The sequence below is a fragment of the Ranitomeya variabilis genome, chromosome 3 (genome assembly GCF_051348905.1).
Source record: "Ranitomeya variabilis isolate aRanVar5 chromosome 3, aRanVar5.hap1, whole genome shotgun sequence".
Lineage (NCBI taxonomy): Eukaryota > Metazoa > Chordata > Amphibia > Anura > Dendrobatidae > Ranitomeya > Ranitomeya variabilis.
This window is the reverse complement of record NC_135234.1, coordinates 266,716,370-266,729,089: the sequence shown is the minus strand read 5'-3', so window position 1 is coordinate 266,729,089 and position 12,720 is coordinate 266,716,370. Positions and strand designations below refer to the sequence as shown.

The following is a 12,720-nucleotide window of genomic DNA, read 5'->3' as shown; positions in this document are numbered from 1 at the left end:
ACTTGTTTTTCTTTACTTAGCTGCTTTTTTCTTGCCATAATACAAATTCTAACAGTCTATTCAGTAGGGCTATCAGCTGTGTATCCACCACACTTCTGCTCCACACAACTGATGGTCCCAACTGATGGTCCCAATCCCACTTACTAACCCTGACAGGGCACACCTGTGAAGTGAAAACCATTTCCGGTGACTACCTCTTGAAGCTCATCAAGAGAATGCCAAGAGTGCAAAGCAGTCATCAAAGCAAAAGGTGGCTACTTTGAAGAACCTAGAATATAAGACATAATTTCAGTTTCACACTTTTTTGTTAAGTATATAATTCCACATGTGTTAATTCATAGTTTTGATGCCTTCAGTGTGAATGTACAATTTTCATAGTCATGAAAATACAGAAAAATCTTTAAATGAGAAGGTGTCCAAACCTTTGGTCTGTATTGTAAATAAAACAATCTTTGCATAAATCAGTAGGACAGATAAGTATAAAGTTTGTACTTTCAGGGCAGTTAATTTCTCCAAACATGAGCTAAGAGGAAAAACAAACTAAAACATGAAACGTAAAGAGACAACGTATACTGGACTATTGCTTTATGCAGTTTATTTAAAGTTTAGATATGCTTTAGGAAGTACTTACCTTCTTTAATCCTGCTTTACGGGTTCACTCCAGAAATTCTGAGATGAATGAAGGCTTTCCTTCCTTGTGTGTTTTATTTTTTTTCCCCCTTAATGTAGAGGAGGAGCCTCGCTACTTATGATGAACATAGCCAAGATGAATCTGTGCTGCAGTTTAAGTCTAGACCTTAGATCAGGAATAGGACAGACATATCATAACTTTCCCAAATTCTTATGAAAAAAATATTTCCCACAAACTGCATTGAATTACTGTACCCGATTTATTATATATTTTGGGAGTCGGTCCATTTTGTTTTGACTCCACCAAAATGGGCTCAGACTCTGACTCCACAACTTCGACTCCACAGCCGTGGATGCAGATCCCTGTGAGCCCCACCCCCACTGATCTATGTTATCACTGGACAAGCCTACTTCTGACCACTGTCAAATTACCATGTTTGTAGAGGAAAAAAAAAACCTCATATAATACCAAATACCATAATTCTTGTCTCCTGGTTATAAAGTAATTTTGTATAAAATTGCTTAAATTACAATATCATGAATTGTCTTTTAATTATGAAAATCACAGGATGAATAGACATGTTAATAATTTGCAAATGATGACAAAAATGAAAACCTTTTTAAAACCTTTTGATTTAGTCAGTGTAGAGTGTTAGCTCCATTCACAGAAATTCATACACTTACCTTGGTTTTTATAAATGAGGTCATTAATGGTTGAGAAATAGTCTGTCAGAATAAATGCACTTAGGCATACAGATCTTCAAGATCTGCTTCTGGCAGCTCCCTCTGCAACTGGCGATCAGTATCTTCCATCAAGCACATCTGGGAAGTCTGGAGATATTATAGGCCATGGTAGCACATTTAGGTCATGCAGATAACTTGCAGTAGCACGAGCAACCTGTGGACTGAATTCGTATTGAAAAACGCCCCTTGCGGTAGAAATGGCCATACAACTGGTACCACAACCAAATCAATGTAAATGCTGAGCTATTAAAAAAGTTGTCCACTACTTGGACAACTTATCAGATCACTTGCTTGGCCCCCACAAAATAATAATGCTTATACTCCCCTTCCGTGCCAGTGTCGTTCCTGCTTTGTCGGAACTCGTTCTCCCCAGGACTCTCTTGTGGTGTTGTGACACAGGTGCCCAATCAGCGCTGGTGTCCTTTTCTTCGTACGAGTTGAGCATGAAGATGAAGCCAGAGATCAGCTTCAGCCCGGACTTCCTCTTCATGTTCGATTTGTCCGAAGGCGGAGACAGTGACACCAGTGCTAATTGGCGCCGGCTTTGGGTGTCGTAACACCGCACGAGAGTCCAGGGAATGCGAGGTTTTATAGGTTTTATTATTTTGTCGGGTCTAAACATTTTGGTCAAGAAGGGAGTTGTCCTAGTAGTGGACAACCCCTTTAATGTTCCTGCAGTGAAGACTAGATGGGCCAGACTACTCTACTCTTCTGATTCACGACAAAAATGTAGATCAGTAAAAAGAGCCACCTTGTGCAGCACTAATGCTGCATTCTGTCAAGGTGGGCTTGTTTTTTGCGGGACAAGTTGCACTTTTCAACAATATCATTGGTTTTTAGCATGTCGTGTACTAGAAAATGAGAAAAAAATTCCAAGTGCGGTGAAATTGCAAAAAAAGTGCAATGCCACACTTGTTTTTTGTTGGGCTTTTTTTGCTAGGTTCACTAAATGCTAAAACTAACCTGCCATTTTGATTCTCCAGGTCATTACGAGTTCATAGACACCAAACATGTCTAGGTTCTTTATCTAAGTGGTGGAAATTTTTTTTCCAAACTTTGCTAAAAAAACCCCCCCACATTGCGCCATTTTCCGATACCCGTAGCGTCTCCATTTTTCGTGATCTGGGGTCGGGTGAGGGCTTATTTTTTGCGTGCAGAGCTGACGTTTGTAATAATACCACTCTTGGGCAGATACGTTCTTTTGATCGCCCGTTATTGCATTTTAATGCAATGTCGCGGCGACCAAAAAAACTTAATTCTGGCGTTTCTAATTTTTTTTCTCGCTACGCCATTTAGCCATCAGGTTAATCCTTTTTTTTTTTTTTTTTTATTGATTGGGCGATTCTGAACGCGGCTATACTAAATATGTGTAGGTTTGATTTTTTTGTTTGTTTGTTTTATTTTGAATGGGGCAAAAGGGGGGTGATTTAAACTTTTATAATTTTTTTTTTCTACTTTTGCCATGCTTCAATAGCCATGGGAGGCTAGAAACTGGCACAACTCGATCGGCTGAGCTACATAACAGCGATCATCAGATCGCTGCTATGTAGCTGAAATGTAGGCTTGCTATGAGCGCCAACCACAGGGTGGCGCTCACAGCAGGCCGGCATCAGTAACCATAGGACCTCTATGGTTACTATCCTGATGCATCGCTGACCCCCGATCATGTGACGGTGTCGGCGATGCGCTCCTTTCCGGCCCGATGGCCGGAAGCGCCGGTTAAATGCCGCTGTCAGCGTTTGACAGCGGCATTTAACTAGTTTAATAGCGGCGGGTGGATCGCGATTCCACCCGTCGCTATTGCGGGCACATGTCAGCTGTTCAAAACAGCTGACATGTCCCGCCTTTGATGCAGGCTCACCGCCGGAGCCCGGATCAAAGAGGGGGTTCTGACCTCGGACGTACTATCCCATCCGAGGTCAGAAAGGGGTTAAAATCATAGACTGTTCATGTCTTTGTCAGCGGGCAAATTTACAAAATCAGCTAGGGATCAAATGCTTATTTCCCCCACTGTATATTTAAATGTGAAAATTGCTGGTGAAGATGTGCTGCAAGTGTAACAGGCATCTAAGGTAGCCATTGGATCGCTATATACAGTGGGTACAAAAAGTATTCATACCCCTTTAAATCTTTCACTCTGTTTCATTACAGCCATTTGGTAAAATCAAAAAAGTAAAAAATTCTCATTACACTCTGCACCCCATCTTGACTGAAAATAAACAGAAATGTAGAAATTTCTGCAAATTTGTGAAAATAGAAACTGAAGTATCACATGGTCATTAGTATTCAGACCCCTTGCTCAGTATTGAGTTGAAACACCCTTTTCCCAGGACATCCCTCCTGGCAGCACCATCAGGAGGTTGTCCTTCATATCCTTGGTAGGGACAGGAAACACAGAAGAGGTTAAATAGCCCCCCCCCCCCCCCCCCCCCCCCCACCTCCACCCGTCAGTGTTTTTCCTGTCCCTATCAGGGACAGATGCAGGAAGAGGAGCACAGACGTGGGAAGATTCGGTTTACCTGGGCTCCAGCTCCTCCACCGGGGTTGGGGCAGCGGGCGAGATGGTATGCCCTTAATACCGCTGATACCGTGCGAGGTCCCTCAGCGTTCGGTAGAGCAGATGCTCCCGTGTTCAGCCACATTCCCTCTGTGGACCCTGGGCTGCAGCTGCTGCGCGGAGCCCTCTCGGCGGTCGTCCGCGATGCTCGTTCCAGCGGTGCGGCGCCACTGCAGGTGGCTGAGAAATTGCCGCTCGCTGGGTCTACGTCTCCCTCCAGTACGGCACCATGACTCCGGAAGTAGCGTGGTGACGACTTCCGGGGGGTGGCACTGAATACACGCCAACGGCCGCCACGACTCTCACGCCGACGACCCTGGGAGCCACTAGAAGGACCTCTCGATTGAGCACCAGAATCCGAACTCTAGAAGAAAACATAAAAGTTATGTGCTTGTAGGTAGCCTTTCTATGTGTTGTGTGTCACGTGATATCTATAATGATAAGTTTTTTATTTGTTGTGTGATGTCTGAATGTATCAGTTTGTATGTGTTGTGTTCTATCTGTAAGTATCTAGTGTTATGTGTTGTGTGTAGTGTTAGATTGTGGTTCCGTAATACATGAAAGAAACATACCAATTGTGATCCCTCTCCATGTCTTTCTCCACCCCTTCCCTCTTCTTCGGGGAGCACCTCTTGGACTATGGCAGCAGCTTCCTACAAAGATGCAAAATGACAAAAAACATTAATATACACATACATACACAAATACACAGACATACATTCACACACACACAGACACACACCCACAAGACAGCGAGGGAGCAAGAGAGCAAAATTGTTAAAAACATATTTACTTCAGTGCGCTGCCGACGGGGAGGAGGGCTCCCAGAAGAAGACATGTCTGCTCTGGTATGGCTTGGCTGGCAGGTCTCTGTGGCAGGAGAGCTGGTTGGGCTCTGTGGCAGGTTATAGCTGGCAGGCCTCTGTGGCAGGTTATAGCTGGCAGGCCTCTGTGGCAGGTTATAGCTGGCAGGCCTCTGTGGCAGCTTATAGCTGGCAGGCCTCTGTGGCAGGTTATAGCTGGCAGGCCTCTGTGGCAGGTTATAGCTGGCAGGCCTCTGTGGCAGGTTATAGCTGGCTGGGCTCTGTGGCAGGAATGCTGGCAGGCCTCTGTGGCAGGAATGCTGGCAGGCCTCTGTGGCAGGAGAGCTGGCTGGGCTCTGTGGCAGGTTATAGCTGGCAGGCCTCTGTGGCAGGTTTGTAGCTGGCTCCGCTCTCTGGCTCCTTTGTTCTGTCTTGGCAGGGTGTGTCTCTCTGGCTGGCAGTATGGGTGGAAATGAGTGAAGGCCTCAATGGCATTGATATATATATATATATATATATATATAGTCCTGGGGGCAGGCCCATAGTTTCTGTGCATGCTCAGTGTAAAAAGCCGGATCCGCCATTTTCCGGATCTGGCGTGGACAAGACTTGCATTGCCGAGAAAGGCCGGATCCGGCTTTTTCGCTGCAGACAAACGTTACAGTAGACTTTTTTCTAGACGCCGGAATTGATTGTAAGCCGGATCCGGCATCAAACCGGAAGGAACGCTGGGCCATCCGGCGCTAATACAAGTCAATGGGGGGAAAACCGGATCCGGTTTTACACTATTCCGATTCCGGTTTTTCACGGAAGAGCCGGATTTAGCCTGAAACAAAAAACCTGATGTGTGAAAGCAGCCTAACCCCTGGCATAACGCGGTCCGTTACCGCTGGCATTAACCCTGAGTGAGCGGTGACTGGAGGGGAGTATGGAGCGGGCACTGACTGCTGGGAGTATGGAGCGGGCGCCGTGCACTGACTGCCGGGGAGTAGGGAGGGACTAATCAGACTGTGGCCGTCGCTGATTGGTCGCGGTAGCCATGACAGGCAGCTGGCGAGACCAATCAGCCACTTGGATTCCATGACAGACAGAGGCCGTGACCAATGAATATCCGTGACAGACAGACAGAAGGACAGACAGACAGACGGAAGTGACCCTTAGACAATTATATAGCAGAAGCTTTACAGCACATCCTGCATTGTACTACTGTACCCAATTTATTACATATTTTATGAGTCCATCCATTTTATACTGACTCATATGCCACAACTCCACTTCTGTGGCATGTACATCGAAAAATGATGCGTGTCAGAGCTCACATTCGATCTTCCGACACCATTGTAGTCTATGGCCCCGTCGTCGCTGACGTGCGAACCCCGTTTTGTGAGGTGGGTTCGGACAGAAGCCCTGACAGGAGCCACAATCCTGAAGATAAGCGCAATATGAAAGCACTCTTACATCCAGTATTGTTGTTTGATCCTTGAGGAGTGACCTTAATGGTTGATTAAAGTTCTGTGAAAGATGTACCGGTATATAATTTTTAATTTATAGTAACCTTTTTTTAACTTTTTTTTTAAATTTCAGATGGTGATGGAGTTTTCAGACAGCATGTTGACACTTGACAAGCAGCAAATAGACCCCTTACAACTTAAAAAATTTACACAGGTACCATGTTATTTAGATATTTTCAATTTTCCTATAGGTTGCTGTTTTTGTAAAAAATGTAAAAACGTGAATATCTAATTCTTCTCCGCAGCACAGATGGTGGATTATGGATTCATTGTTCTGATGCAACTAATGACACATAGGATGTTGCCTTGGATGACTTCCTTCTTTAGAGCAGTGTTTCATACTTACCGTATGTTTATGTCATTATTGATCAGTTATTTTGTATTTGCAAAATAGTAGAAATACTGATGGCAATACATGAAATGAAATAAAGACAAAATACTGATAAATGCTGAGCTACACGCTGATAAAGTGATCCATATATCCTGTCCACGCATAGTCCTTTAAAAGGGCTGTCCACTACTTGGACAACCCCATCTGATTCCTTGTGCTTGGCCAAGTAAAAAAAAAAAAAAAAAGCAAAAATAAAAACACATATACTCACCTTCGGTGCCGTAACAGTGGTGTCAGAACTTGTATTCCCAGGCCTCACGTGATGTTATGTGACAGCAGCTGAAACCCTTGCTTACTGTTGATGCTCATATATCTGAAGGCAGCGACCGTGAATCCTGCACTGATTGAGTGCAGGGCTTGCATGTTGTAACTAACAACCTCACTTGAGCCCCAGGAAATCGAGTGCAGACACAGCTGGAACTGCGTCTGCACCAGGGGTGAGTATATGTGTTTATCTGGAAGGTGGGGCAGGACCTTCAATAATTTAGGATCTCCCCGTAGCATCTAGGCCAGTGGAACCTCCGCATTATCCGGTCCTGAGGGTATTTTTTTTTCTACACCTATATGTCCCGTAAGGTATGGTCTAGTGATGAGCGAACGTGCTCTGATAACGTCTTATGCGAGCATCCTCAGGTGTTATCCTAGCATCTGGAAGTGCTCGTATGTTATGTTCGAGTTCCTCCATCTACATAATTTGCATCTTTAAGAGAACCTGAACACGTGAGGATTTCCTGTTTGTTAGGGAATCTCCATATGTTTTCAGACTGTCTAGCAGCCTCAAATCATGCAGCCGCAGGGGTTTGCACATATTATTATATGAGCCCTCCCAGATGCTCGGATAAGACGTTATCCGAGCACGTTCACTCACCACTAGTAAGGTCCCTAATTTGAGCAGTCCTAAAATTCTCTCCAGGCACTCTCTTAGCTCAGGCAGGTTGCTCTCCTCAGTAACCGTCTCGTCCTCCTCTCCTGCCAGGACACACAGGGGAACTTGTTTTGATTTCAACGGGGTTTCTTCATGAGGAGTCTGGCTTTTTTCCAAGACACTCGGTACGGCCCTCTTTTTCCCATAAGTCCCCCCAAAAAAGTCTTGCCCTACTATGAAGGTATATATTAAGTCCTTGACTACCCTGACCTCATAGGACTTGGTGCCACAGTCTCTTCCCATGGTTACTCTAACCACAGGGTAGTCCTTTGTGTCTCCATATATACTGCGAACGCCCACAGATTTGTCAGGAATCAACTGATGGGGAATTGCCCCATTTGACTTGTGTTAGCGCCGGATCGCGCCGCATGGCCCAGCGTTCCTTCCGTTTTTTTCTGGATCCGGCTAAAATTCCGATTCCGGCGTCTGAAAAAAAAAAACGTCTACTGCAACGTTTTTTGTCTCCGGCAAAAAAGTCTGAAGCGCTGTATCCTGCGCTTCCGGCTGATTGCTACAATGAAACCCTGAGGGAGCCGGAAGGTGCCGGATCCGGAAAAAGGCGGATCCGGCGGCCTGATCCGGTTTTTTAAACTGAGCATGCTCCAAATTTTTTTTTTTATCCAATAATCAAGATAGGCTAGCCGGATCCATCAAAAAAACGGATCCGTCGCATCAGTTTTTCCAACATTCGCCAGATTTAGCCTGACACTGAAAACCTGATGTGTAAAAGTAGCCTTTAGGCTACTTTCACACTAGCGTCGTTCGACGCACGTCGCAATGCGTCGTTATGTAGAAAAAAACGCATCCTGCAAAGTTGCCCGCAGGATGCGTTTTTTCTCCATAGACTTATACATAGCGACGCATTGCGACAGAGTGCCACACGTCGCATCTGTCGTGCGACGGATGCGTCGTGTTTTGGCGGACCATCGGCACAAAAGCACAAAAAAGCATTACATGTAACTTTTTTTTTGTCCGTCGGTTCCGCTTTTTCCGACCATGCATGCGCGGCCGGAACTCCTCCCTCTCCTCCCCGTTCATCACACTGGGCAGCGGATGCGTCGTAAGACTGCATCCGCTGCCCACGTTGTGATTAATTAACACACTGTCCGTCGGGCCGACGGTTTGCGACGGCCCGTACCGACGGACTAGTGTGAAAGTAGCCTTAGTTGCACATAAACACTTCTCTAGAGCTCTCCTGCCTCTAGACCCACAGACAGAGAAAATAAACTCAGTGGCTGGACATTTCACTTGTCGAACCACATCCTTGGGGTGGAGATATGGTGAATAGCTGTCCTGCCTATCTCATACAGCTACTCACAATTAAAACCCAACCCTGTCATGGCCGATTAACCCCTCTCAGCACATAGCATGCTGGAGAGAAATGTATGGATTTTCACATCACAGAAGATGGCAGTCTTCAAGATGCATATCTCCCCTCACATACATTTCAAGTGACCCTGTCATAATGGTTATTAATTGGGTTCAGGTTTTCTATTATGAAACTACAAAGTGGCTAAAAAAGGTTAAAGAATATGTTCATAGAAAACTCAGTACGTACAAAAAAATTGTTTAGTAGAAGCCACGTAGAGCATTTCATGAAGTGGTCTATGCACGAAAAAATTGTCGTTTTGATAGTGTAACAATAATTATATGTGTGTTTTTCTCCTACGCCTCATTGGGGGACACAGACCATGGGTGTATGCTGCTGCCACCAGGAGGCTGACACTAAGTGATACAAAGAAAGTTAGCTCCTCCTCTGCAGTATTCACCCTCCTGCTGGCTCTCAGCTAACCAGTTCTTGCTTAGTGTCTGTAGGAGGCACTTGAGTCTGGTTCAGACCCCATCATTTTTATTTTATTTTTTACTTTTCTGTAAATTTTTGTTTCTTAACCCCTTCCTGACATCAGACGTACTATCCCGTCGAGGTGGGGTGGGCCCGTATGACCACCGACGGGATAGTACGTCATCACCGATCAGCGGCGCTCACGGGGGGAGCGCGGCCGATCGCGGCCGGGTGTCAGCTGCATATCGCAGCTGACATCCGGCACTATGTGCCAGGAGCGGTCACGGACCGCCCCCGGCACATTAACCCCCGGCACACCGCGATCAAACATGATCGCAGTGTACCGGCGGTATAGGGAAGCATCGCGCAGGGAGGGGGCTCCCTGCGGGCTTCCCTGAGACCCCCGGAGCAACGCGATGCGATCGCGTTGCTGCGAGGGTCTCCTACCTCCTTCCTGGCTGCAGGTCCCGGATCCAAGATGGCCGCGGCATCCGGTTCCTGCAGGGAAGGAGGTGGCTTACCGAGTGTCTGCTCAGAGCAGACACTTGGTAAGCCTGCAGCCCTGCACAGCAGATCGTCGATCTGGCAGAGTGCTGTGCACACTGCCAGATCAATGATCTGTGATGTCCCCCCCTGGGACAAAGTAAAAAAGTAAAAAAAAAATTTTTCCACATGTGTAAAAAAAAAAAAAAAAAAAATTCCTAAATAAATAATAATAAAAAAAAATATAATATTCCCATAAATACATTTCTTTATCTAAATAAAAAAAACAAAACAATAAAAGTACACATATTTAGTATCGCCGCGTCCGTAACGACCCAACCTATAAAACTGCCCCACTAGTTAACCCCTTCAGTAAACACCGTAAGAAAAAAAAAAAAAAAACGAGGCAAAAAACAACGCTTTATTACCATACCGCCGAACAAAAAGTGGAATAACACACGATCAAAAAGACTGATATAAATATCCATGGTACCGCTGAAAACGTCATCTTGTCCCGCAAAAAAACAAGCCGCCATACAGCATCATCAGCAAAAAAATAAAAAAGTTATAGTCCTGAGAATAAAGCGATACCAAAATAATTATTTTTTCTATATTTTAGTTTTTATCGTATAAAAGCACCAAAACATAAAAAAATGATATAAATGAGATATCGCTGTAATCGTACTGACCCGACGAATAAAACTGCTTTATCAATTTTACCAAACGCGGAACGGTATAAACGCCTCTCCCAAAAGAAATTCATGAATAGCAGGTTTTTGGTCATTCTGCCTCACAAAAATCGGAATAAAAAGCGATCAAAAACGGTCACGTGTCCGAAAATGTTACCAATAAAAACGTCAACTCGTCCCGCAAAAAACAAGACCTCACATGACTCTGTGGAGCAAAATGTGGAAAAATTATAGGTCTCAAAATGTGGAGACGCAAAAACTTTTTTGCTATAAAAAGCGTCGCTGGTTTCACACTTGCGTTTTTGTCTGCAGCGTTTTTTGCACAAAAAAACGCATGCGTTTTTTCCCTATATTTAACATTGAAAACGCATGCGGTTTTTTTGTACGCGTTTGGTCGCGTTTTCAAACGCATGCGGTTTTTTTCTGCATGCGTTCATTTTCAGAAATACAACCTGCAGTATTTTCTTGCGTTTTTAAGCACATGCGTTTGTTTGCGTTAAAAACGCATGCATTTTTATCGAAAAAAAACAGAAAACACACTGAAAAGCCACCCACCACCATCAAGGTGATAAAGGGATCCAAACCCTAACCCTAACTCTACCCCTAACCTCACCCCTAACCGTTTAATGAACATTTTCTGACAGTCATAGTGCCACGTATTTCAGTGCCACGTATTTCAGTGCCACGTATTTCAGTGCCACGTATCACGTATTTCAGTGCCACGTGTTTCAGTGCCACGTATTTCAGTGCCACGTATCACGTATTTCAGTGCCACATATTTTAGTACCACGTATTTCAGTTGCACGTATTTCAGTTGCACGTATTTCAGTTGCACGTATTTCAGTGCCACGTATTTCAGTGCCACGTGTTTCAGTGCCACGTGTTTCAGTGCCACGTATTTAAGTGCCACGTATCACATATTTAAGTGCCACGTATTTAAGTGCCACGTATTTAAGTGCCACGTATTTAAGTGCCACGTATTTAAGTGCCACGTATTTAAGTGCCACGTATTTAAGTGCCACGTATTTAAGTGCCACGTATTTAAGTGCCACGCATTTCAGTGCCACGCATTTCAGTGCCACGTATTTCAGTGCCACGTATTTCAGTGCCACGTATTTCAGTGCCACGTATTTCAGTGCCACGTATCACATATTTCAGTGCCACGTGTTTCAGTGCCACGTGTTTCAGTGCCACGTGTTTCAGTGCCACGTGTTTCAGTGCCACGTGTTTCAGTGCCACGTATTTCAGTGCCACGTATTTCAGTGCCACGTATTTCAGTGCCACGTATTTCAGTCACGTTTAGGGTTAGGGGTAGGGTTAGGGTTAGGGCTAGGGTTGGAGGTAAAGTTAGGGTTAGGGTTAGGGTTTGGATTACATTTACGTTTGGATTAGGGTTGGGATTAGAATTATGGGTGTGTCAGGGCTAGGGGTGTGGTTAGGGTTACTGTTGGGATTAGGGTTAGGGGTGTGTTTGGGTTAGGGTTTCAGGTAGAATTGGGGAGTTTCCACTGTCCAGGCACATCAGGGGCTCTCCAAGCGCGACATGGCGTCCAATCTCAATTCCAGCCAATTCTGCGTTGAAAAAGTAAAACAGTGCTCCTTCCCTTCCGAGCTCTCCCGTGCGCCCAAAAAGGGGTTTACCCCAACATATGTGTTATCAGCGTACTCGGGACAAATTGAACAACAACTTCTGGGGTCCAAGTTCTCTTGTTATCCTTAGGAAAATAAAAATTTGGGGGGCTAAAAATCATTTTTGTGGGAAAAAAAAGATGTTTTATTTTCACGGCTCTGCGTTATAAACTGTAGTGAAACACTTGGGGGTTCAAAGTTCTCACAACACATCTAGATAAGTTCCTTGGGAGGTCTAGTTTCCAATATGGGGTCACTTGTGGGGGGTTTGTACTGTTTGGGTACATCAGGGGCTCTGCAAATGCAACGTGACGCCTGCAGACCAATCCATTTAAGGCTGCATTCCAAATGGCGCTCCTTCCCTTCCGAGCTCTGTCATGCACCCAAACAGTGGTTCCCCCCCACATATGGGGTATCAGCGTACTCAGGACAAATTGGAAAACAAATTTTGGGGTCCAATTTATTCTGTTACCCTTGTAAAAATACAAAGCTGGGTGCTAAAAAATCATTTTTGAGAAAAAAAATAAAAATTATTTTCACGGCTCTGCGTTATAATCTGTAGTGAAACACTTGGG

The 12,720-nt window shown here is 44.9% G+C and overlaps 1 protein-coding gene across 2 annotated transcripts in view; it reads left to right on the top strand.

Moving 5' to 3' along the window:
* The window catches only part of GGNBP2 (gametogenetin binding protein 2), a 116,187-nt gene that overhangs the window by 21,623 nt on the left and 81,844 nt on the right, over positions 1–12,720 (top strand). For both annotated transcript variants that reach the window (XM_077295449.1, XM_077295450.1), the window contains exon 2: positions 6,319–6,399. In XM_077295449.1, coding sequence (XP_077151564.1) covers positions 6,319–6,399 — 81 coding nt within the window. The remainder of the gene's footprint in view (positions 1–6,318; positions 6,400–12,720) is intronic.